The sequence below is a fragment of the Mchenga conophoros genome, linkage group LG10 (assembly GCF_057382185.1).
Source record: "Mchenga conophoros isolate Kocher_MC1m ecotype Shallow Benthic linkage group LG10, M_conophoros_male_GT1.1, whole genome shotgun sequence".
Classification (NCBI taxonomy): domain Eukaryota; kingdom Metazoa; phylum Chordata; class Actinopteri; order Cichliformes; family Cichlidae; genus Mchenga; species Mchenga conophoros.
Genome location: NC_140535.1, coordinates 31459260 through 31486234, shown reverse-complemented (window position 1 = coordinate 31486234; position 26975 = coordinate 31459260). Strand labels below are relative to the sequence as shown.

At 41.6% G+C, this 26975-nt stretch overlaps 1 protein-coding gene across 3 annotated transcripts in view; it reads left to right on the top strand.

Moving 5' to 3' along the window:
* Window positions 1–26975, top strand: part of gtf2ird1 (GTF2I repeat domain containing 1) — a 43780-nt gene that overhangs the window by 13526 nt on the left and 3279 nt on the right. For 2 of the 3 annotated variants that reach the window (XM_085289817.1, XM_085289815.1), the window contains exons 3-24: window positions 508–649; window positions 2377–2553; window positions 2691–2874; window positions 5269–5585; window positions 7025–7120; window positions 8061–8144; window positions 9689–9872; window positions 12799–12824; window positions 14305–14431; window positions 16063–16106; window positions 16358–16438; window positions 17639–17794; window positions 21041–21094; window positions 21528–21608; window positions 23560–23743; window positions 23865–23926; window positions 24232–24303; window positions 24429–24696; window positions 24949–24977; window positions 25092–25139; window positions 25230–25307; window positions 26484–26676. In XM_085289817.1, coding sequence (XP_085145943.1) covers window positions 508–649; window positions 2377–2553; window positions 2691–2874; window positions 5269–5585; window positions 7025–7120; window positions 8061–8144; window positions 9689–9872; window positions 12799–12824; window positions 14305–14431; window positions 16063–16106; window positions 16358–16438; window positions 17639–17794; window positions 21041–21094; window positions 21528–21608; window positions 23560–23743; window positions 23865–23926; window positions 24232–24303; window positions 24429–24696; window positions 24949–24977; window positions 25092–25139; window positions 25230–25307; window positions 26484–26676 — 2687 coding nt within the window. The remainder of the gene's footprint in view (window positions 1–507; window positions 650–2376; window positions 2554–2690; window positions 2875–5268; window positions 5586–7024; window positions 7121–8060; window positions 8145–9688; window positions 9873–12798; window positions 12825–14304; window positions 14432–16062; window positions 16107–16357; window positions 16439–17638; window positions 17795–21040; window positions 21095–21527; window positions 21609–23559; window positions 23744–23864; window positions 23927–24231; window positions 24304–24428; window positions 24697–24948; window positions 24978–25091; window positions 25140–25229; window positions 25308–26483; window positions 26677–26975) is intronic. The other variant, XM_085289816.1, reaches the window with a different exon arrangement.

The following is a 26975-nucleotide window of genomic DNA, read 5'->3' as shown; positions in this document are numbered from 1 at the left end:
ATTCGGCTTTTGAAATGGGCTTCCCAAAGGCCCAACCTCAACCTTATTTCAAATTAGAAGAGTATGCTTAAAAGCCATTCATGTGCCAGGAACCTGACCCGGTCAAATATCCAGCCAGAATTATGCCAGAAGCTTACTGACTGGAACCAAAAGCATCTGGTCAAAGTACAACTTGTAAGGACGTGTGTTTGTGTAATTTGAGCCTCTATGTGTCCTTTAAACCACATGTGGATTAGAGAAAATCTAAAAAAGGAAACAACTCAGTTCTTGTTTTTGAATGTCATTAGAGATGCATGTTGTACAATTATTGTACTCTGAATAAAGAACAGTTCAAGGAAACCCTTAAAAGCCAAAAATTACAAAGATTCATGCCCAACATGGAAGTGTACGTGAAGTTCTTCACCACAACTGGAAGTCGTCACTGACATTTTCATTTTGTTTGCTTAAGCCATCAGTTTACAAAGTGTTTCGGTCCTTTGTAAACCTAAAAGCTTCCTTGTTTTGCAGTGCATGGCGATGTCTAAACTAAACGCCGAGGTGGCGTGCGTCACCGTGCACGAGGACAGCGTGATCGCCGTCGGCACAGAAAAGGGGAGAGTGTTCCTCAACTCCAGGAGGGAAATCCAAACAGACTTCTACAAGTTTTGCCGTAAGCACCGCTCTGAACATCGTTTCCCATAATTCATTCAGTCTTAGTAGAACATCGATCACTCTCATTACAGCCGCAGCTGTGAGGTCGTTACTTAAAATACGCTTGTGTCACTTGTGTCCCCGAAGAAATCTTCGTTTTGTGCTTGCACAGATGCAGATTATCTGAGCTTTAATAATCACGGCAGCTTACCTCAACATCAAATGATGTCGCCATGAAATAAATCACCAAAGCAGATGCAGAGCCACATTTCCCCCCCTTTTTATCCCAAATAACAATACATCAGCAAAGTGTCTCATCATATCTTATTTAGCAAAGCCATTTGATGAATTATGTTTACAAATTTACTGACAGTACTTTATAGCACTCCTTTTAAAAACCCACCGTGCATTTGTAGGAGGAGGAGATAAATTAATATTCCATTTTTCTATTAGAACTGAGCAAAGTAATGGAGCGGACAAACACTTTCATAACAGTTCTGACTCACACCACAGGTTGTTTACAACAGCAATTTGGCCAGTAAACGATACTTTGTTTGTTTTGTTTTTTTGCTATAATTTATCACTTCCTTTTGTGCCGATGCTACAAATAATGTTTTTTAAAAATCCAACTTTTCACTTAGCCAGCACAAGATTCATGTGACTCAAGAGACCCTAACCCACAGACATATATTATTGTCATATTTTTTAGCTGGAAGACCAATATTATCTTGGTTTTTTGTTATATTTGGTTTTTTGTGTATATTTATTGTTGATTTTGTGTCTCTTCGCGTCTCTTACTCCTTCCTTTTACTCTCATTTCCATTAGCTATGCTAGCATCCAAGGTTGTAAGTTGAATATATTTTAGAAGTTGGCATTGGTCCATTTAGCCCCCTTTGTTCACCTTACTTGAGAGGTAAGGTGAAGCAACAGATAATACACTCAGTTCGCAGTATATCCTCCCCCGTAACCATGGACAGTTTAAAAGATGGACGTAGAGTCCAGGTCTGAAAAGTCAAGCAGTGGACAGCTGCCTTTGGCTGAGCCACGTTCTGTGGAAGGTTTCTTCCTATTGAAAAGCAGTTTTTCCTTCTCACTGTCGCCCACTGCTCATATTGTATGATTGTTGGGGGTTTCTCTTTATTAATGTAGGGTCTTTACCTGACAACATAAAGCACCTCGAGGTGATTTGTGTTGTGATTTGGCACATACTGAATATTAAACTGAATATTTGAATGCTTTCATGGTCAGATCTATCCCTGTCTTGTCAAGATGGCGACTGCTAAAAACGCTACAGGCTTCGCAACAGGACATCAGAGCCCACTGGGTGATGTCACGCTAGCCCCGTCCTTCTTTTATACTGTCTATGCCCGTAACACCAGTTCATCAAGTTTAATTTTCATCAGGCATCTGTTACTGAGAACATTGGCTCAACTTTGCTTTGATTTATTTAAGACTCAAACTGAATGGCTTAATGTTCCCCGCTTTATTGGAGATTATTTTCATTCATCTAGGCACATTGTTGGAAAAACAAGTCATTCGTTTTATATGACACTATTTTTCAAAAGGTGACATAGTCATTAGTTTTAGGAACCAGACTCTCAGTCATTTGTTTTTTGTTTTGTTTTGTTTTTAACCTTCAAAGACAAATGAATGACTTTGTTGGGGTAAAGAGTTTACTTAATCCTAAATCATACTGTAGCTCATTTGGACATTTTTAAAGTCATTTCTCTTTTATTTGGGGTCAGGGGTGCCATGCCTGCAAAATCTGACTGCAGCAAATTCCCATACCAAAGACCAGGAGGGCGATCTCAGCAAACTGAGTAAGGATGCTGAACATGGGAAACCGAGAGCTCCATCAGATGCCCAGTCCAACATCTTTGTTCTGAGGAAGATGGTGGAGGAGGTCTTCACTGTGCTCTACAGTGAGTAGTCCCTTTTTTAAACCAGATTTTTTCATAAAGCAGTGCCGAAGCAATCCATGTTTGGAGCATAGGGAGCCACTTTTATATAGTTTCTTGGAAGTCAGGTAGCAAAACTCAGTGCGTCATGCGGTATGCAGGTGAGGCTGTGGGAAAGAGCAGCCTGGTCCCTGTGCCTTATGAGTGGATCCAGAAGGACCCCGGCTGCGTGGTGGCTCATGGTTTGCCTGAGGGAGTCGCCCTGAAGAAGCCCTCTGAGTATGACACCAAGACACTGATGAAGATCCTGGAGCAGAGCCATCGCATCCACTTCACCGTGAAAAGGTGAGTCTGCAAAGTGAGAGACTGTGAATGGTTGGATCGCATTCTGAAAGCAGTTGTTGCATTTCTGATAACTCCAATGTGAAGATGAACTTGTGTTAGTTGCCCTGATATGTTTTCTTGTGCAGTTTTTAATTGGAAGTGAACAGACTTTGGTGCATCCGTCGTAGATAGAGTTTTAAAAGATACAATTAATTTACGTGGAAATACTGGATGTATTTGTGTACAAACTTAGTAAATGGAGGTGCACGCATGTTGGAGTTTATAAAGAAGAATAAATATGGAGCTATAATCAGCTGCCTCACCAGTAAGTCTCCATGTCCACCGTGTCGGACTGTAGCGTGCAGTTGGTGCTCATTCTTCCAGCTCTACGTAGCGACATCAGCTTTGAATGATCCTCAAGCTGAGAGTGGCTCTACAGAGCAGAAGCACTATCATCACCAGCTCCACTCCAGTTGGTGTGGATGTCCGACCAAGGGACGAGAGACTGCTGAATATCATAAACAAGAACAGCAGCTTGACTGGCCTTCCTATAGCAATCAAACAGAATAAAAAATTAAATGGCTACAAAAAAGAAACATTTAAGGCGTGTTTTAGTCGTCTACCTTTAATCTACTTGGTCAGCTGCTTCTAAAAAATGATATTTTAATGTGTTTCATTGCTTTTCATGGGTGACAAAATGTTGCACATAGCACAAATACGGCTCTAATTGTCGCTATGCTTGTGTAGGTGGATAAAGTCCAGCTGAAATATGTTCTAAATAAAGTTAAATGTACACAGATTTTTGTCATTTGGAGAGATGCATGTAAACTACAACATGTGCTTATCCAAAAACAGCTATGCTGTTTTGTCCTTAGCCTTAGATGTGGTGCAGATGTTCTGCTTTTGGTTTCAGCCACATAAATAATTAACGATAGCAGGCACATAATTGTTAGCAGTGTCTGAAATATATTAGAGACGCGCCTTTCAAGTAGACAGAATATTGAATTTGGTGGTGGTGGCTGTTCGGCCAGTCTTTAAAGACTGCTCTCAACCCAAAACTGCTCTCAAATGACTGTGCATAGTTGTGGCAGACTTGTGAGCTTTACAAGTGCAGTTTGTACATATTATTTAGAGGAGATCCACACAGTCCTGACCGCTGCAGTCGTCTTTAGCTTTGCATGTTTCTCCTGTTTTCATGTTTTTCTCATGTTTTGCCAGCTAATACTTTGTAGTGCATACTTCTGTTTTTGCTGTTTTGTCGTGGTCCACTAACAGCAGTAGTAGCGTGTTACATCCTACCAGACATCTAGTTGCATAAACTGTTCATGTTTCACTAAAACAGCTGTCAGCGCTTGCTCCCCAGTGAACAGCTTATATTGCAAATGCTGTATAGTGGGTGGGTAAACAAGTGGACTGTTTGAACACAGGCCCTGTAACTCCACAGAGGCTTAATCTGATGCCGTTTTTCCCTGAATTCACTGCTTAGCACATATTTATGTGGCATGAAAGCAATGATTTGTGCCCCTGCCCTGTTAGTGGGCGTGTTGAACTGTGTAGCCAGCTCTACAGTAATCTCCGCTGAGCTGGATACCTGTCCCCATGACAACAGTTGCTCTGTAGCACTCTGTAACAGGGTAGTATGAACTCTGAATATCAGCTAAAGTACTTGGCAAGAGTTCAGACTGAGAACAGTGCTGTATTACAATAATGAAAGTGGCTGTGTTATTAATCAAACACTGTATAATCCAAGAAATCCACTTTGAGTAATACATCCATTAATTTAAAGGCTTAACAGACACCAAAACTCTGCACAGCATTTATTGCGCCACGAGAAAGGATTTTTTAAAAACTTGGAAAGTCAAAACGGCAGAAATGATTTCACTCGTGGTTTGTGAGTGTTTGTGGAAGAAGAAGCACTGGTGCTGGAGCAGGCCAGGATCAGCAGTCACAAGACTGAGGACCACATTCTTTTTTAGCTCAGTCTCATTTATTCATTAAGACTTTATTTGATCAAGCAGCTGCAAAAAATGATTTTATTAGGACGTATTAAAATTTGCAACATGACAGTTGTTTCAGACTCTGTTCTGTGTGTAATAAAGCTAACTGTCACATGTTTGCCCAAAACAAATTGGGGAATTTCCTCTCTCTACTGCTGTATAATGAAGCTGAATATGAACATGCAGCACTGTGAGACTGTGCAGAATTTAATTGGAGTTTTGGGCCTGTTTGAAAAGCAAAGGGCTGGAGGCAGCAAGTAAAGAGACCAAATGATGTTATTAAATGCCTATTATTTAATTCTTTTTGGTATCAAGGATGTTCTAACCAATCAGGCAGCAAATCATAACATAATAGTCTCATGTTTGTAGCCCTACAAGTTATTTCCCTTTTTGATTTTGTTGTTGTCTTTGTGAACAGGCAACCGGAAGATTTGTCTCGAGAAACCAAGTCTAGCACTGATGTCAATCACAACGCTTCCACTGCGGTCATGACGCAAAGCAGCCACGGCCCAGCGAAGACGACCGCGCAAGCAGTCACGTCGTCAAGTCCCGCCACTTCCAGCAACTCTGTTCTGTCAAACTTCCTGTACGGCATGCCCATGTCCTCCAAACCCCACCCAGACGGCAAGCTGGATTTCAAACCCATGTCTCTCCTCAACCTGGGCAAGGACAGGCTGGCCAACTGGACACCTGGGTCAGAGAAGAGCACATCTGTGAAAGACAGTGCTAACACTGGTAAGCTAACATACAACATGTGTAAAGGTGGATTTCAGCAATGGAATAGGGGCGAGGTGAGTTGTTATGTCAGAGTCTCGGGGTTAATAGTATATCCAGCTAGGGGGGACGTGTTGCTGGCCGTGCCTGCTAGTTGGAAGCAGCAACTGGAAACAGTGCTGGCTTCCAACCTACTGAACACAGCTGTTTTCTGGTCTTTGCATCACTAAAGAAAGCACCTATAGGTCTTTGTTTTCTTTTATGGACATTACCTCAAACAGTGCAGATGAGGAGGGCACAGAGTAAGAAAGGAAGAGACTGTGGTTCATTTACAAAAATAAAAGATGCCACATGCAGAATAAGCACTTTTCTTGCTTCTGAAATGGTGATTTATAGCCGTGTTTTTAACAGATGTTTATGATGTTTTGTGAAAGATGTCTGTGAAGCTGATTATTCATAGTTTAACAGTTAACTGTCCCCACCGACTTCTCTACATTCGGACCTTCGGCTGGTGCTGGCACTACTAACTAGGAGTGTAACAGTCCTCCTAAACCATTCAAAGAAAATCATTTTGCTGCAGCTCTGATCACTTGATCATAATTAGATCATAAACAAAAATCAGCTGCAGTATTGTGATGCATGTCCAGTTCACTTGTTACCTGATGAGCCACAGTCAACAAGCTGATTTGACACATGTGTGCCACACATTTAAGAATGGGATGAAGGGCTTCAAATTGCTCTTTATTACACATGCAGTGTTTGTAGGGAAATGTTTAACCACATTCATTAGATTGGGCCCAACTGTTTCATGCCCTTGTGTTTTCCCCCTTCCTTCTGAATGACCGTCACTAGTTACTATAAAACACCGAAAACTTGAATTCAAGAAGAGTAAGAGCTATTATATGAATGTAGTATAAAAGTAAGATCCACAGAGCATTCGTGATGATGATCCTAATGTTAACAATACACAGTAAAAGCTCTAGGTAAGTATTTTCTCCTGTGCCTCAGGTCTGAATAGAAGAGTTAGATCTGCAGTTAAAGACCATTGCCGTTTGGTATTTCACTCAAGCACTACTTTTCCTTGTTATACTCGCATCTTAGAGGAATCATTTCATTCATAGCCCTCGGTATTCAGTATGTTCACTTAGGTTTGAAATGTCAGTAGTTTTCTCATAAATGTAGACAAATATTACAAAACACAGTTTAGGTTTTACTCTCAGTCATGTTAGTCATGTGTGCAGGCAACATGTACACCCAAAAATTAAGACAGGTTCAAATATTGGTGACCTTGACTTCAAGGTCAAGGTCAGGTTTTCTGAGACTAATTTGAGAAAGATCTCACCATAAGTGTATCTATTAGGAGGCTGAGGGGTATCACTGGTTATGTGCATCTTGGCAGTGAATATAAGCATGACAAGTTAACATTTCTGCCTGAAATGTGTTTATTTTTGCATTTTTAGATGAGACCACAAGGCTACCTGGTGAGCAGGGTCAGAGCCCTACTGGCATCCACATCTCAAAGAGGCTACTCTTCTCCATCGTGCATGAAAAATCAGGTACGTTTGAATTACCGAGACGATATAGGCATTTGGCTTCATTTTAAATGGCTGTGGTAATTGCTAGTGCTGATGGGTTTGAGATTTCTTCATTGATGCTATTTTGTACTTGACAGCTAAACAGAAGGATTTAAAGCTCATGTGAAATATTTCAGCTATACACATAGTCACAATATTACCCTTATATTTCCTCTCATTAAGGCTTCAAATTTGGATAAAAGGCTGTCACTGCGCTTCCCTCATATTATATCACAACTAGTTCTTAGCATCAAAGCTCCTTTTTTTGTGGCTGCAGCGTAATAGCAGTAATGGGTTTTACAGATTCATCGGATGAGTTGATTAAAGAGCTTTTTCTTCCATTTTCCAGTTTCCTAACTTATTCTTAGCGATTATATAAATACATATAGACATGAGAACTGTACATTGTCCAGCACTGAACTGAAGATGTTTTTGAGGTCGTTAGGAAACCATGACGACGCCGTAGTTTATCAAACGGTGATCACAGATGTGTCATTTTCAGGCTTAAAGCTCAACTCAGATTTTATTTTATTAATAACGAGGTTCAAAGTCCTCTTAAAATTATTCCTGTTACACTATATGTCATGACAGGTTTGGATTTTACTTAAATCTACAACCATAGAGGAGACTTTGCATGCTGTTATTATTGTTCCTGCCGGGATTTGGAGGCTGATATGTACAGTAGCCAAGCACTGTTTACTGAACTGAGGCTGACCTGTGCGAAAACTTAAACAAGAAGGGCTAAGCTATTGAGAATAATCCTTTAAGAAGATTGCACTGATTTACCAAGTTGTTGCTGAGTAAATGGAAAAGATTAATTTCAGATCCTTAGCACTACAGTCAGATAAAACACTTTGAGAGGCTAAAGCTGCAGTAAACTTTGATGTAAGGACCGCATTTCCTTCTCTCTGTTTTCGTACAGAAAAATGGGACGCGTTCATTCGGGAAACAGAAGACATCAACACGCTGAGAGAGTGCGTTCAGATCTTGTTCAACAGCAGATACGGTGAGGAGGTCCTCTTACTACACAAATGGCTAAAAAAACAGCTCAACGTGAAGACGTGTGCAGCAATGATGCATTAAAAGCATGTAAGGATGCTCGCAAGCAAACCAGCTGCAGGATCCTCGTGCTGTCTTTAATAGAGAAAAGCTACCAAATGCAAAAGTTCACCATTTGGAATCAAGTCAAGAACTTTTTATCTGCGTGACTTGAGATGATGGATCAGCGTTGCCTGCCCTAGACAGACACACACACACACACACACACACACACACACACACACACACACACACACACACACACACACACACACACACAGAGATTTATTTGACAGAGAGCAGAGATACGAAGATGAACTTGTGTGTATTTGCATGGTTCATCAAGGCAGTTTAAGAATTAGTCATGTCACCTCCAGTCCAATGATCCGTGTTTCTGGATGCAAATTTCCCACCCTTATGGGATTTTTCATCAGTTTGCTCTCAAATGTACGGATTTGTGTCCATGTACACAAAAGGGTTGATTGATACTTTTTCTCTGCAGTTTTTTAATTTATCAGTGAGAGGATAATTATCATTGTCTCAATACAAGGAAGGATAATTATAGTTTAAATATAAGGACTCACAAATATCAGCAGATTCCTGGAAATTGCTGAAATTATTGGAATGGACGTGTGAGAATATACAAAGAAGTGGAAACACTGTAGGGAAAAAATGACCACAACAAAGAGAGGGAACCCAGGAGAAGCACGTCCTGAAGTTTTGTTTATTTCTTTTGTGGCTGGGTAACATCGGCCACGTATGTATGTTACGTCGTAAACTCTACAAAGATTCACCGCAGAAGTCTGAATCAACCGTGATGCTCCTGATGGTTCAGATATCAGATATTATGATGTATATTATAATCATAATTATATTACCTAGGGACTATGTAGCAACAATGTAGCTAACACGACGTCTTTTTAATATTTATGCAATTAAAAAAGCACATTTTTTACATTTCACAAGAATAACGTTTAGTTTATATCCACAAATCTTCTCTTATGCATGAAATATTATGACGCCACCAGGTTGCCTAGCAACCACCTAGATAGATATGGGCTAAAATCATTGTTTTTTCCACCTACAAGACCTAAAAAAAAGCATCACAACATCCCAATTATATCCACAAAAGCTGAATTTTACACCACATATTATAATTATATTATAGCGCTCATATTGCCTAGCAACCACCTAACAACAGGCTAAAGTAAGTGCCATTTTAACGAACAGGCCAAGAAATGCAAGCACTGGCAGGGACTAGTTGTTGCTTTGGTCATCTAGTCGTCTGCATACATGAATTAATGCTATTTAACTAATAGTGATGGCACTGGTTTAATGCATTAATGAGCTATAAAAAAATCCCCCTGATTGACGAGCTATTTGCGATCACTCTGATCATCAGCTGTGCCCGAGGTCCATCACCATAACCCCACTGGAGGCTGCTAGTGCTAATGAGTTAACTATATTTTGTAGATTTAAAATGTAAGAATTTTCTCTGTTTTCTACCTCCAGCTGAGGCATTGGGTCTAGATCACATGGTGCCTGTCCCCTACCGCAAAATAGCCTGCGATCCAGGGGCCGTGGAGATCATCGGCATCCCCGACCAGATCCCCTTCAAGAGACCGTGCACATACGGAGTCCCCAAGCTCAAACGCATCCTGGATGAGCGCCACGGAATCCGCTTTATAGTCAAACGGTAACAAATGCTTTAAGACAAGAACTGGTGAAAGTGCATGACATCATTTCTTGTACTCTCACTGTCAGAGTGTTGTAGTTAGAACAAAGAAGCACCTGGATGCATATTTTTTACAAATGTCTAATTTACTCACTGACCAGAGATCCATCCAGATTTACCCACTTGATGCTTAATTATCACCAAACTGCAGAACGGCGTCCCTACAGAAACTTTAATTTGGGAAAGATTTTTTTAAGAAGCAGCTACCAGCCACGCCAGCCTATACCATCTGTTTGTTAAATGTCTGTTTCCTTCAGCACACTACGTCCCGCTGAGTGGTAAACCATTTCCATTCATGTCCCAAATGACTTTCCCTTGCCAGCGCATTGCGCTAATGGCTGCTCTTCCATCCATTTGTTTGAGCTAATTTAAATGAGCCACCATGCCTTGTTTGAGATAACACATCTTTTAACGAATCCTGCAGGCAGCTCATTAGCCTTAATACAATTAGGAAAGATTGAAAATGTCATTAATTCAGATCAAATCACATTCCCATTGTCTGTGAGAGATGTTCCAGATGCAGGCAGCGATGTGCTTTTTTGGCATCTTCTCTGTTGTCAGTCTATGATCATTTTTATACAAACAGTAACTGTAACTGAAGTGTTGTGCTCATTTAGTTCTGCAGCCATGCTATTAATTATTCTCAGGTGATGTCCCGTGTAATAACCACCCGAGTTTCACTCGTCGCACGCTTCACTTTGTGAAAAGATGCTGAAAATATAAGAAATGTAAAATCCCGTCAGTTTTAGGTTAACAGGCTCACTAAACTGCTGACATTACTGAGAATAAGGTAGTCGTTATTAACTATTATTAAGTCTTTTTTTAAATACAAATAGTAGTCATACACACTTTCATATGGTCTATATCAGCGGTCCCCAACCTTTTTTTGCACCACGGACCAGTTTAATGTCAGACAATATTTTCACGGACCGGCCTTTGAGGTGTCGCAGATAAATACAACAAAATAAAATGATACGACCAAGAGAAAAGCTGTGGTATTTTGTAAATATAATAATAAACAGAAAGTCACTGTGTAATTGTGTAACTTCGTTAGCAGTGTCCTCCTGAAGTGCGTCAACAACATTGAGAGTAACATCCTCCTCTCTGCTCCTTAATGCTCTCTGGTCGCTATGGTAACGCGTAAATATTTCTTTCAAAGTAAGACACACAACTACAACACGGGAAAAGACCCTGAAAACCATACATTTCACACCCGAGCCTCAACTCTCGCGGCCCGGTACCAAACAACTCACGGACCGCCCCGGGGGTTGGGGACCGCTGGTCTATATGGTCATCAAGGCAGCTCTGTGTTTTTCTTCAAAGTGGACAGCCAATCAGAAAAAAGTTGGCTTAAAAAAGGTTATTTACAGAATTAGAGGCAGTAGATGAGCCTTCTCTCATCTCATCAAGTGTCTTCCTCGTGTTGAAAATGAAAATCGTAACACTGTGGTGAAGACCAAACTGTCTTCACTGCTAATGGGTTGGAATGAAGACGCGCGTCGTCTCGTTAGTGCTCCTTTTTTATTGTAGCATCAACTTCAGAATTTAAACCTGCCTCACACTTTATTAAATAATGTCTATAAATTCCCTTCAGCCTCAGTTTAACATGAACACCCTTAGATAGATTCATAGTTAAAAGAGCAGGCAACCATTCTGCCAGCCGTCAGACTTGATAATATTCACATAGACAAAAAGTGATCTGGGCTTCACTAAAACCACAAATTCTCTCACTAAAAATACTATAAAAAAGCTAAAAGTGCTATAATTAATAAATAGAGCTAAATTTAAAAAATGAATAAATAAATGATACGTATGTGCACAATTTGCTTTAGCTTATTCAGATTATTAATATCAGCTGGGACAAAGTTGTCTCTGTCCTGTGAGACCACTAACGTCCACCCAGAGTAAAGAAGCTCCGAATCCCCACATAAGGAGTGGGAGTCATTATTGAAATGGAGCCGGTCGTCCACCTGTCTGGTATACAGATACTTAAGGTTAAGCTGCGATTTACCGATCAGCTTCCCTGACCAGTTTCAGTTTGGATCAGTTTGTTCCGATCCTTCAAAGATGGGTTACCGTACTATGACGCAAAGGAATAGATCTGACTCAAGAAAAGATCTAAAAAATAAATGGATAGTGTCTCAATGGTCTTATCAGTGTAACAGGAGTACAGTTTCCATAAACAGAACAAATGTTGATGAGCCTTTTTTCTCTGCTTCACAGTTTGTACCAAAATTCAGTCTTGAATCAATAAAAGCCCCAAAATACAAAAGACTGCATATAGTCCACAGTTTGACCCTTATTGTTTGTGGCGTCAGGTGTGCTGGAATTTCTCCTCAAATCCACAATCACTTCTTCTGTTATGTTGAGCTGAAGGTAAGACTGTGCTCAACACCAGGTCCATGGGCGGTTTCCTTGCCAACGATGTCACACAAATACAAATACCATGATATGATGAAAAATACTCATAAATGTCTTTCTGGTGTCTAAGCTGTAATATTTTGCCCTATTAAGACCTTAGAACAACAGTGTAGTTTCTTAAGTTTGTAAGTAAATAAGACCTAAGATTATGATCATGCAGGAGAAGAACGCTTCACTGGCAGGCAGAGAGTGGCAGTATGTGCCAGAAGGAAGGGGAAGCAATCCAGGAGTATATCACAGTTAATCCACAGTTAATTTTAGTCAGAGGAATTCGGGGCTCACAAAAGGAACGACTCAGTTATGTTTGATTATGTTTGACTGATTGTTTAAAGAGCAGCTAATGTGCTAAAGCAGCCGTTAACAATGTTCCACTTCTGCAGTTTTTTGCAACTTGAGTTTTGTCCTGAGAGCTGAGGTGGTCTTTAAACAGACTCGCTCACAGCCTGTGTTTCTTTCTCTCTTCCAGAATGTTTGATGAGAGGATCTTTACCGGTAAGAATGTGATTGATTCTGTTTGTTTCTTTCCCCTTTCTTAGAAGAATAGAAGCTGGGGTCATGTCTCTAAAAATACTTAAAACAACAAGAACCTAAACATCGAATGTGCTTGTACTTTACTAGTGTATTTACCTGCTGCATCTTACTTTAAATGTAGTGTAACCCTCATAAGAATAGGATCTACTCACTGCCTTAGGCCCCTGTTATACTGGCCTTGCAGTGTGCACCGTCACATCTGCTGTCGCTGTAACCTGGTGCCACTGTGTGGAAGACATGAGTGTCACTTTTTACCACCGTTTTAATAATTTATCTGTACAGAAGCTCAGAGATTCACAGATTATACAGCGGGAGATGCTACAACAGCTTGAAAAGATGACGCTTTGTGGAAAAATCTCTGAAATTTCTTTGCCCCTGGGTTTGACTTGCGCTCCTCCTACACCAGCGCTGATGCCGAAGTTTTGTCTGAGTGGCGACGCCTCATCATTCAGGAGAATACTGCAGTGGGTAGCTGTGCCGTAAAGGCCGGCAGAAATGGATGTGTGCATGATGATGTAATCGGTGGTGCATGAAGCGGCCAGTGAGGCGGGTGTAATGACCCCATCAGTTGTAGCCATAGATAGCTTCTGTGCTTAAAACCCACAATATTTTTAATGGCCAGCAGGGGGGGCAGTACCTGTCATTGCACAGAGCAAATGGCCCTCAAGTGACGATCCTGATGAGATTTTGGGTCGTACTGAATAAAACATTAAGTCCAAATTAGTAAATGTTGGCCTGTGTATCAGAAAGAGGGAGAATCCTGTATATGCTCACTAGCTATCACAAGCCAATGACCATCACATCCCATTTCAAAATGTCAAGATGGTGAAAAAAGCTGATCTCGAGTCCTCATAACAAGATGTTGCCGAATATCAAAATCCATTTTTAATACTGTCTGACGAATGCATTAAAACAGCAACCCCACTGTGTGAGCTCATAGGTATTATTTGGATTGGTCCACGACTGGGCTACTGTGATACCACATTATCACTTAGCAGTACATGCAGGTTGTGACAGTCTGCAACTGCTTAAAAACCTAGAAAATGAAAAAACACCCAATTATTTAACATATTTTATTTTTTAAATATCACGGTTCCCTTTAGTACGCAGTTAGCTTGACTCTCATGCTTGCAGCTGGTGACTTTTAAGCACCGATGACTAAAAGTGAGAGAAAATTTGGTTCGTTTTCATTTTCATTAAACATGAATATTCTCCATCTTCTCAAAGGAGAACTTTTGGCATAAAGTAATTGTTTTTGGTAGCTTTCCATATGTGCTTTGTGAGTGACCTTAGCTGTAAAATATTTGTCAAGACCCTTAAACTTTATCACAGTAACCAAAGAGCGCTCCGCCATGAGTTTATTTATATATTTACACCACACAGATGTTCTTCGCTAATGGCGTGCGGTGTTTGTTTATCTTCTGCATCTTGTTTGTTCAAGCTGCTGGCAAGATTGCAAGGGAGGAGGGCAAGCACGACCTGGGCTCTACGCCCGAAGACAGCTTCCCTGACAATCTGAGCATCCCGCCCACCACAGCCGAGTTGGTCAGCAATCCTCACAGCAGCAGGTCAGAACGTGGCCCACACACACAAACATGGCATTACCCTGCAGACGTTGTTTATAGTGCTGGAATTTGAGCTTAATGGCATGCAGCCAAATTGTGCCTCTGCATTCAGTGGTATTACTCATAATAATTAAACCGCTGTTTACGGATTTTAGTTACATTTACATTACCATGATGGGACTTTGTTTCCTAAACGGGCCTTGTTACATGATTAATGTTCGGTTCACTTTGCTTTATTTTTATTTCTTTCTCTGCGTCCTGTCTGTCGAGTACATTAGCAGAACTGGACATTTCTACTTCAACTTGCCGCCTCTGACTCGACTTCCTAGAACGACAGGAGGCCAAGCTGGAGGTTGCAGACTTGGAGATGCTAAGATTTTTGTTGGGAGTCACCAGGATGGACAATAAGTACAGCAAAGGGACGGCTCAGGCTGAGCGGTTGGAGACAAAGGCTAGGACAGTTTGGACGTTGAGGATGAGGAGGGATAGTGGATATATTGGTCAAAGGATGCTGAGTATGGAGGTGCCAGGGCAGAGGAAAAGAGGACCACAGAGAAAATTCATGCCTGCAGTGAAAGAGGACGTGCAGAGGGTTGTTGGTTGACGCTGGGGGTGGAGGGTAGGATGGAAGCAGATGATCTGCAGCCGATCTGATATGGTGTCGGTGCTGTTCTTACATCATCAGAATAATGTATTCAGCCAAGAAGTTAGCTAATTCTTTTAAAAACTATCCCTCACAAGCCAACCCAGGTTACCTAATTTCAGCTAACAGCAAGGCTAACTTGATAATATATTTGTAATATTGTATATATTAACTAAGAAAAGAGTTAAGAAAAGATTATTATGATGATGATGATGATGATGATGATGATGATGAAGGAACACTATATTTACCTTCTAATTGATATACTGGACAATCGAGCCGTTATTAAAAATAATGGTTATCCATTAGCCATTTTTACACATGAAATAATGAAGAAGTTTGAAAGAAGAAGTAAAAAAGAAAGAACCACGTAATATTTATTGTTCCATGAAGCAATCAATAATTAAAGCAAGTGATGATTTATGATTTTATTCTCTCCCGCTGGTATAAACATGCTACGTGTTCCTTGTACTAATATGGTGCCTGTTCTCACACTCGCTTTATACCTGGTGCAAAGAAACAATTTGAGGCAAGCATCTAGGCCAAGGACACTTTGATGTGTGCTTTTGAGCAGCTGGGATTGAACCAGTGACCCCGGATGACAAGCTCTGACTCCTGAGTCTAAATCCCTTCATGCTAGAAGTGAGAAATGCTTCCCCGGTGTCTCCCTCTGTTCGTGCAGCTCAGCGGTTCTGTCTGTCGGTGCCACCGCACAATAGGCGATAAACACTATAGTGGGCGGATGGCACTGCATGAATCAATGTTAACGTGTATGGAATCTCTGCCATTGGGGTTGTGACTGTGGTGCTAACAAGTGTGGAAACCCTGCATAGCCAGTGTTTAAAGATCCCCGGTGTTGGGCTCAGAAGTCATTTAATTTCCCTTTAAAGGAGACAGATGATTTAAAATACGCCACAAAAAAGGATTTTTAATGATTGTGTTTTGCAGATATTTGCAAATCACCCTTTTTCTATTTGATTTTACCTCACAGATCAACCAGTGCTTGTGTGAGTCCCTTGGCTGAGTGCGAAGCAGGTACGTGCTAATAAATGAAGTTCAGCATAATAAAAACGCTCTGTGATATTCGGCTGTGTGAAGTTACAAATGATTTGAGCCCCGAGTATTGAACAAAGGTTTCCCCCGTCCCCCGGAGTCGCTTTCATATCGCGTTTTGCAGTCTGATCCCTTCCAACACGTTCTATCGTCTGCTTAAATCTGTTTTTACACGACCATAAAACACAGTGCTGACGGGAACTCGTGCAGAATGAACTGTTCAATCCCCGCAGGTCCTTCAGGAGATTGCATTCCTTTGAGGAGGATTAAAACAGAGCCTCCAGACGGGGAAATCATTCAAGTTACGGTGCCAGGTAAGCGAGCGCACGCTTGGCTGCCATTAAGTTTGAGATTCGTTTCTTTTTTTCACTCGTAGAAAAATACAATTGGAGCAGACGCGGGTTTTCTTGCATTGTCATTGAGATAGAAGTCACAGAGACACAGAAACCTGGAGACTGTTTTCATCGTTGGTGCTGTCCCTGTGTGTGATTCCCCTTCTTTCACTCCTTTGTTCGCCTGACAGTTTTGCATTTGCCAGTTTTGATTAGTCGGTTCCTGTGGGTGAGCGCTTTCTGTCAGTAGCCAAATCTGATACCCAAATTTGTTTGGATAAATTCAAATGCAGCCAAAGTGAGGAATCACAATTAGAAAAGGGGGAGCCAACCTTGGATCATAAAAATGAAGAGAAAGCCTTGGCTGCTATTGCATTTACTCTTCTTATTCGATTTTAAAGTTTTAAAAAAAGAAAGAAAACAATTTTTGCTTGAGTCTCTCAGTGAAAGGCTCGTTCATTGAGAGTCAAAGCTCTGCTGTTTTGAGCAAAATCAGACATTTAAAATAAAAACTTAAAAAGAATAAAGCTTCATTCATGTTTGTAGTTCCAGATTCATTATATATTCTTCATTTTTCTTTTTTATTTAATTCCTCACAGTGTAGTGAGTTACACTTTTGCTTAGTAAGTGAAAGACCCCCAGTAATCCTCCTTTCTATCTCACCATGCGCACCAATGCCTCCCAATAATTGTTGTGTGGACAAATTTTAAGACGTAGTTTCATTATTGTGAAAAACGTTTTAAAAAAATAAAAATAAAGGATCAATCTATTAAATCCAGCTTGTTTGCAATGTTTTAAAGGGGAACTTTGTTGGGTGTGTGAAGAGTTTGAAAGCACTAGCTGAGGTTCATGCTTCCATGGAAGCCTTCAAACATATTTTGGTTTTGCAAGATTAAAGACTTTGAGGGTGGAGGATAAGTGATTGGTTCTGTCAGTTCAACTTCCCCTGCCCAGTTAAAAAGCATGAAGTTCCTGCCCTAAATTCTCAACTGTTTAAATGAATGCACTGAAAAACAAGGCTGGGTGATTTCAAGCTAACATCAGTAACAGGAAGCGCTGAGATAACAGCAGAAATGCAGCAGCAGTGCAAGAAGTGTTGCAGCTCCACTGTGTCCTGCTGCTCTCTTGTCTCCGTTGCACCACAAACTGAAAACCTGGTGTGAATACTGTTTGTTTCTCCAGATGCCGGCACGAGTGGGGAGGAGCCCAGCGAGTCTGTGGCCGAGCCCGTCGCCGCCGCACCGTGTCCAGCCACAGCCTCGCCCTCTGCTCCATCTGCCTCGTCTGCCCCGCCCCCCGCTCCTTCGGCTCCCCACCACTCAATGGAAAACCACGCAGGTAACCTCTTCCCCGTCAGCCCACACCTCCATTGTCGCCTCCCTCCTCACACTGTGGCTCCTGGAATGCCAGCTCCTACCAAGGCCTCCACATACTGTTTTGTAGGGAGCTAATTAAGCCACAGCACGTATGAAACCACTTTTCTCACGTTCTTTATCTTCCACTCTTCCACTTCCTTATGACCAAACCTCCCCAATCACTACTAGCCACTCCCACAACCTTAAATATACCTTCTCTCCCCAACTCTGACCTACTGTAGCTTGTTTCTTCCTCCAGCCTCACAACGACGATCTGTGAAATGCACCCTGCATCGACTGCAGCTTGTCAACATACTCTTTAGCTTTAAAATCTGGGCATGCGCATAACTGTCAGTGTGTTTTACATGCACCAACTGCTCGAGCGTGGTCGGACTCCAACCGAAGTGTGTGTTTTTTGTTTTGCCTTTTTAAATATTTGTTTTTTAAATGTTTGTTTGTTGTGAAAGAGTAGACATCAGACCATCCTAAGGCCGCGTATGGCACATAACTCAGGACGCCTTACAGCACTGACTCCTAATGCTACAGCTAGTTCATTTTCATAGACCTTTTTCTAGACTAAAGGTTCTCTTTTAATCATCTTGGTAGGCTGTGCTTGATTTCAATTTGTGTCACTGCAGCCAGAGCTGACGCTGGGTGGCGTAACAAGTAGCTGCTTTGTACCAAATATCCTCAAAAACAGACTGGGGCTTCTGTTTCACCTTAATTCAGAAGGTAGGCGGTTTTTGAAGTGCTCCCACTTCACCTACGAAGCACCGGCTGCACGGAAACATCGCCTCATAGGTGTGTGCTGTCTTACAACACTTCAGCCGGTTGTTAATTGTGTGCCCTTTGCCCTTAAGAGTCCAAACTGAAACGTTTCAGTGATTAGCAGGATGCATGGTGCATATTTGCAGATTTTGAGTAATTTTATCCACTAGTCCAGTTTTAGAGAGACCAAACTTTTCCTCAAAGGTCCTGTTGAGACTCCTAAATCCTCCTCCCCGTATAGAACTCGTTCTCTCCCTTAAACCTTAGGTTAATAGAGTAAGGTCACCAAGAACATCTGAGTAGACGCCACTCTCTTTATCAACTGCACCCGCCTCATTTACCAGGTGCTTCTATAATGTGCCGGGGTCATTCAGATTGCAGACAAATGCATGCAGATGTATGTCTGAGGTTTCTGACTGCCCCGCTGTGATGGAGGTGAAGGACATTTAATTGTGCAGCTGGCAGCATTTAAAGATTAGACTGAGAAATAAAAAAAAAACGGCAGCATTTCTTTGCTTTCAACAGTTTTCTCTGTTTCTGGGCAATCCACTTCACTTTCACCAGTTTTCATTCAAGCTTTTCATTCAATCTCGTTAAAAGTGCAAGATTTCAAAATAAGATTTCCAATCTCCTGTGATCAAATTCCATTCACACATTCTGTAGTAGGATGGAAGCAGAAATCTCTGCCTCTACATTTTCTTGAATGGACACTTTAAAGTTTAGGACTCTATTCTTTCTCTGGAAAATTCCTGCACTATCAATTACATTGTCCAAATGTCAAGTGCAACTTTCTTATATATAAATTAACATATAAATGAGGCCCTTTTTTGAACATCTGAAGGAGGTGCTGCTACAATGCTACAGAGAGTCTGCTCAGAGTGATCTTGGCATTAAGCATTTTGTTTTCTTTTATTGATTTCATTGTGCTTTGTTTAAGTTTTCTTTTCTTTCACAAATGACCTCTAAAGGAAAGACAATGAAGGTAAGTGCACTCAGTCACATTTAATATTATTTGCACCTCCGTCATTTGTCAAAGTATTTGAATGATGGCAATTTGCATTAATTTTCAAGGTAAAATAGGTCTGATCAAGACAATAATCCCTTTTGCATGAATGACATATTCGTATTGCACATATGAGAATACCCAGTTCACTTTCCTGTAGATACAAATCACATCCTTTTTTAAAAAGTCCTGTTTGCCCTTAAGTATAGTGAAAGGTTTGACTTGATGATCTTCACAAAACTGCAGTTCCACTCTCAAGTATTCCTGTGTCATAATAATTGTCCATTGGCTTCTTCAGCACAGATGACATACAGTATCTTTCTTTTGACAGTGTTTTTTAAATTTTACATTATTGTTCCCACTTTTACCTCAACAGGCTGGATTTTGATGCATTTTGAATTTTTTATGTTGTGTTGGGCAAAGGGAGCTCTGTTGTGAGTCTGTTGTGGTTGCATCATATTCCTTTTACAGCTTACACAGATCCTCCGTCATGTTATGATGGATTAGCTACACAAGCTAGATGTAGCTTTCAAATAGTATTGCTTTAAGTTGTCTTAGAACACGCTCAAAGTGGGGCGGCTGTAGCTCAGGTGGCAGAGCAGGTCAGCCACTAATCAGAAGGTCGGTGGTTCGATCCCAGGCTGCCTCCTGGCTGCATGCCAAATATCCTTGGGCAAGATACTAACCCCATGTTTGCCTACTGGTGGTGGTCAGAGGGCCCGGTGGCGCCAGTGTCCGGCAGCCTCGCCTGTGGGCTTCTCTGTTTAGGCTGTCTCCCCCCTCGACCCAACCCCAGATGAACGGAAACAAATGGATAGATGGGAAAAAAACATTTTATAAACCACTTTCTTCCTCCTGTTGTTGATCACAGATTTAAAAGTCCTGCCCTGCAGACTCCACACATAACACATCACGAAAAAAAAAATCACATTTCCACCTCTGCTTCTGGGCTAATGGCAAAACAACACCCCCACCGCCCATTCTCGTGTTTGTATGTTTAACACTGAGCGGCGATGTTGAATAACGGCCTTGGACAGGCGGTATGATATGTGTTCTTGGCGGCAGTTTGCCTGGAATCATTAATTAAAGAACATTCAGCGTTGCCCTACTGTAACAGTAATATTCCACTGACAGAAAATGGACAATAACATTGAATTATCACAGTCTCATATGTTGCACCTGTTGTTTTGTCCATCCCCTGTGTGTACTGAGGGTAGACATGAGGTGTCAGATAAAGAGTTTAGCCTTCACAGATGTAATCATTGCTGCACAATGATGTTAGGCATGCCTCAAGTCAGAATAGGACCAGCGCTAGTCTCTGATGCAGTAAAGCAACAATGTGACGACTCAAGAGATTGATTGACACAAATAAAACCGTGCATCTTTGGATAAACTGTCATAGAAATGTTTTACAGTAGCCGTGCGCCACTGTTCTCATGCTTTTCTCACATCTTGCAGCTGAAGCTCTGTCACCCACTGCTGCCCCGCAGAGCATAAGAAGATCTTCTGAAGGTAGGGTGGACTGACTCATTCAGGATGTTTTTCTGCACAGTGCATTTGGCCCACACTCTCACTGTGTGATTGTCTGTAACCTTGCCAAAGAGGCAGATTAGAATTAAATAAAACTCTAACCCAGCGTCCTCACCTTTGGAAATATTTCTGTTTTGCTGTTTAGTCTCATTTTTGCACCTTCACCACTCTGCCTCCCTACATCCATCTGCGGTTAATGTATCACACTCTACATTGACCCGGTAATGACACAGTCAGTTTGTCATTACCGGGTCAGCGCAGGGCAGGTAGAATTTATCAAATTGAAGTTGGCAAGTGGAGATGTAGTAATGTTCACAGGTGGGAAGCTGCCTAACCCCGTCGACCCCAAGTAATAATTCTTTTTCGGCGCTCTCGGCGCAAAGCTGTTCATTTTTCATTTGCTTGACTCTTTCAGCAGGGAGCCTGGTGGAGGACATCGGTGAAATGATTCTTCAGCTGCGGAGACAAGTGGAGAGCATCTTCAGCATTAAGTATGGTAAGCTACCTGTAGCGGGGGAGCTTTTATCCTCATCCGCAGCGGGGGCAGGAAGTTATGCCAGGGCTATAAATTTTGCAGGAAGACTTTGATCTCTCCTTAACCAGTGTACAGCAATTTAAAATCTATCTGAATATTAATATTGGAACATTTAAGGTTTTCAATAATTCAGCACATGAGAATGAATCTGTTAAGTGTGGGGCAAAGGATGGGGCATGAAAAGGAAGAATCTCATTTTCACATCAGAGGAGTTAAAGCATAAAGACACAAAGTATTAGTCGCCTTTTAGAAGGCGGCATGTCACAGCACGCCAGCGACTCTCTGAACATAGACATGCGTGCGCTAAGAGTGAGTGTGGGTATTTGTTCGTATGGGTAATTTTAACACGGCAATGCTCAAAGTTATTAACGAGTTCTTCTTATTCCCTTTAAATACAAAGAAAAGTTTCAGTTCTTAGTTTAAAAAGGGTTTTAGTTCAGCCGGCTGAGGGACTGATGAGCACATGACAGATGAGGCGAGACATGTGCCTGTCCATCCACACATTACAATAACCTGTGAGCTGGATGAGCTTTCTACGTCACGTTAGGTTAATGTGTCTGGAAAAGCAACGTGAGCATGAGACTGAAAACGAGCTAAAAATCGGGTTGTTTTTGTTATTTTTTGATTTTAGTTTTTAAAGCTATCGTTTTATAATAGATTTCCTTGAGTTTAGAAATATGGATGGTGCTATCGCAACATTTGTCTCATGGTGGGTGTAGCCATGTGACCGTGTAGCTTTTTAGTTTGCCGGTGTGACAAACGAGGGTCGGATCTGACCGAGTGACAGGGGGACGGTGCAGACGGTGCAGATGCCCCCCGAAGCTTATCCTGCTTTGCCCGTGTTGACTTTAAATTATGGGGGCCATCATTTACAAAATAAATGTCACTGCCTTGGCTTTTTGTGTTGTCTCTTTTGGACTTTGATCAAAAGCTTTCAAATAAAACTTGCTTTCTATTTTGTTTTTTTAATTTTTAACCCCTATTGTAGCAATCATGTTGTATTCAGTAAGGCCTGGAACTACAGAACAAAACCATAAACTTTCATCTTTCCATCTGTCATATGTTTGTGTTACTCTAAGAACAGAGTAACAGGAGTATTTCACTCACTCAAAAATGCACAAACATTTGGACTTTGTTAGTGTAATTAATCTGCACAGCTTGCTATAATATTTGTGAGATAACCGCATTAAACTCTACAAATGCAAGAAGTCCAGTTCAGCGACTCCTCACAGCTATAGCCGCCTGTATCACCCACTTGAGCCTCAGTAAGGGTACTTGTGTAAAAGGTGACCCTCTCTCTGTAGCTGTTAGAAGGCGTAAACTAACCACAGAGATCAAAACTGTCGAGCCAGGCTGAGATGGCCATTTGAGATGCAACTCGACACTTTCATGTTAGCTCCTTTATTGCTGCTTGGTTAAAAGCAGCAATAAAGGATTGCTGTGATCGTGGCTCAAGAGTTGGGAGTTCGCCTTGTAATCGGAGGGTTGCCGGTTCGAGTCCCGGCTTGGACAGTCTCGGCCGTTGTGTCCTTGGGCAAGACACTTCACTCGTTGCCTACTGGTGGTGGTCAGAGGGCCCGGTGGCGCCAGTGTCCGGCAGCCTCGCCTCTGTCAGTGCGCCCCAGGGCAGCTGTGGCTACAATGTAGCTTGCCATCACCAGTCTGTGTGAATGTGTGTGTGAATGGGTGGATGACTGGATGTGTAAAGCTCTTTGGGGTCCTTAGGGACTAGTAAAGTGCTATACAAATACAGGCCATTTACCATTTTAAAACTGTCACACAAATTTGGTGTTTTTGCAATTTTCCCCAGATTTCAGAAGACGGAAAGAAATGAGATGAATTGGAATAAGACGACTTGAATGAAATAGATCAATAAGCTTTGTGCTTGTTTTTCCTGTTTTTCCTTCTTCAGCTGAAGCCCTGGGCCTTCCTGAACCAACCAAGGTGCCGTACTCCAAATTCCAGATGTACCCTGAGGATCTGTATGTAACCGGGCTGCCAGAGGGAATCTCTATCCGAAGACCCAACTGTTTCGGAGCAGCCAAACTACGCAAGATCCTGGCTGCCAGCAGTCAGATCCAGTTTGTTATCAAAAGGTGAGAAATAATTATATATAGAAAGTCATCTGGAGAGTGTAGCGGTGCGTTGAAGTGTGTGTTATTTCAGTTTTCGCTCTCTGATTTGTAAATATCGTCACAATCTTTTGCTCATCTCTAGACCCGAGCTCTTAGCTGAGCAGGTAAAACAAGAGATGCCTTCCATCCCGATCTGTGATTCAGGTTTGTCTCTTTTTATACTTACTTTCTCATCAGCAGCATCTTCAACCCAAACTAATCACACACATATGCAGTGTTAAATTTTGATATGTTTGTTTTGTCCTCTGCAATACACGGTTGAAGTTTTATGGTCAAATCCAGTTCACAGGCTATTTTTAAAACGGCTCCTTTGAAGAACAACAGAAAGTCCTTGCAGGGATTTTTCTGCAGCTGCCTCCTCTTTATTTGTGACAAAGCTCCTAACGTTTGCTTTATTCAGTAAGTCTTAAGACGACAAAAGTTTAACCTTTAAATGTTTTTCTCCAAAGAGCTGGATGCCAAGGATGCAGCACAAGTAACGGAGGACACTGCGGCTGTATCCAAGAGACCTGGATTCTCAGGTACGGTCGAGCTGCATCAGTCTTCTTAGATTTGCCGTTAACTGTTTAAACACGAATTGCCTCTGCTCGCTGACGTTGAAAGCCAGATGACATATTTTAAAGCGTCTTCGTCCTCTCGTCAACAGAGTGCTTGGAGTCCAAGCTGTCCAGAATCGACCTGGCCAACACGCTGCGAGAGCAGGTCCAAGATCTCTTCAACAGGAAGTATGGGGAGGCATTGGGCATCAAGTACCCCGTCCAAGTGCCTTACAAAAGGATCAAGAACAACCCGGACTCGGTCATCATCGAGGGCCTTCCCCCCGGCATCCCCTTCAGGAAGCCCTGCACCTTCGGCTCCCAGAACCTGGAGAGGATCCTGGCTGTCGCTGACAAAATCAGCTTCACCATCACCAGGTGAGAAATGCTGATCACTCTAAGAGCTGTTTAATATTCTGACTGGTAATGATGCACAGTATATTCATCTGTGGTGCTAAACCAAAATAACAAGCTACAAAATGCACAAATTCAAATGTTTTCATCAAATAAGATCCATATCTGTCTATCGGTCTTCCTTCCTGCAGTTAATGGCTTGGATATTTATTACTGTCTTTAAATATATGTCGGCTAATTCTGTTCATTGTGCTTGTTTCATTGTGTTGCATGCAGACCATTTCAAGGACTTATTCCAAAACCAGGTATGAGCACGCTGCGCTTTGCTTTCATGACATCTGATTTATTACGCAGCATCTATCACAGAGAGCAAAACAACATTTAATGTTACTAAACATATTTTTCGTTGACTTCATCAGCACCTCGACGAGTCACTTTACTAAAGAAGGCCTACGCTTCAATAAATGGTGAGGAGAAAATGCTTTGATAGCGTCCATTATAAATGCTGCGGCTTTTATTTTGAATGCTGTCTGTGACCGATTCTCTCCTCCTGACAGATGATGACGACATTAACCGCATGGGGGAGAAAGTAGTCCTTCGAGAGCAAGTCAAGGAACTCTTCAACAAGAAATACGGTAAATAGATCCGCAGCGTGGAGCTGTTGTTATCTGTACAAGACGGATAACCTTTTTACCATGAACCAGTTTCTTCTGCATGATGAGTCCAAGTCGTGGGCGTGTTCAGTTTAATTCTCACAACACAGGAGAAAAACAACACGTCCCTTATTGCTCAGGGTGAGCCTCATAAGTGAGACGTGTGGCTGGAAATTTAAATCCAGAATGTTCGTCCTACTTGTTGAATTAGGGGCAAGTCTTATAAATGCATGCTCCAAATTTCACTCATGAAACGTGGCTGTTAAGTTTTGTGGAGCAATTTCAATACAGGCTTCACACAATTTGGTATAGAAGCCTGAAGAGGAAAAAAAACAAACAAAACAAAACAAAAACGGTGCTAATGTCACAGCAGTGCCTTAAAAATACAACATTTCCACATGCATAGGGTCCACGGGTGGAAAGTCTGCACGGTAAACAATAAAAAACCTCTTATCAAAGTGGTGTCTATAGAGAGATTTAGTGCAAACTGATTTATTTTAGTTTGTGTGGCAAAGAAAAACTTCACATGTTGAATTGTTGTGCACCTAACAAATTTCAGCATTCTTACTTCTTATTTATTGAGGACCACAGGTGTAACAGCTCTGCGATAGGCTGATACGCTCTTTCATTTTGGGCCCTTACCACCACGCAGTGCTTCAGCAAACACGTTACCTCACGTTCTCGCTCACACGAACACACAAACAAATTTAAGTTATAAAATATTGTCATGTAGCAATAATCAGTAACATCTGTAGGATCATTCCAGCTTTGAATCAGCACCACGGACAGCAACCGCAGTCAGCGATCTTGGGAGCAGACAAACATCTTCTTCTTCAGCCAGGCTAACACACGCTTTGGTTGCTAACTTATTACTGTGATGATTGCAGTGTATGAAGTTCCACCTTTGTTCAGGTTATAATAAAAGATCTCAAAGGGTAATAATGCTGCACCTGCACCTCTGCTTAAGAACTTTTAGCTGCTGTTATCAAAATGAATGAAGAACGCTGCATTTCTATGCACGTTTCATACCTACAGTATGCCAGTTACAGGCATGAGTTTCTTTATTCATGGGAAAACATGTGCCTGCATGCTTCTTATTTTTCACAGGAAAAGAAAAGGTGTCACACTGATCGTGCCGTTGTTGTTTGTTCTGTTTAGGTGAGGCTCTGGGCTTAGATCGCTCCGTCGTGGTCCCGTACAAGCTAATCCGCGGCAGTCCAGAGTCTATAGAAGTTAGTGGCCTTCCAGACGAAATCCCTTTCCGAAACCCAAACACCTACGACATCGTGTGCCTGGAGAAAATCCTTCAAGCCGCAGATAAAATAACATTCAACATCAAGAGCCAGCTACAGTGAGTGCAGCGACACCGGAATGTTCAGCAGCGCTAGCCGTCGCTGCACCGTACATTTCAGCGGGAATTTAGGGTTTTGCTTCTCGGTAGTTAAGCTCATTATGGTTTATTTATGCTTTGGATTTAAATCCAGCCTCTAAGATGTCAAAGAATAAATCTTCCACAGCAAATGTAAATAAAATGAAATAGAAAACAACGTTTTGACATCCAAGCAGTTAAGCTATGATGAAAGAATGAAGGCAAAGCTTTAAATCGTGCACAATTCAGGGATTTTTTTTCTCTAGGTATCAAGTAAGTGC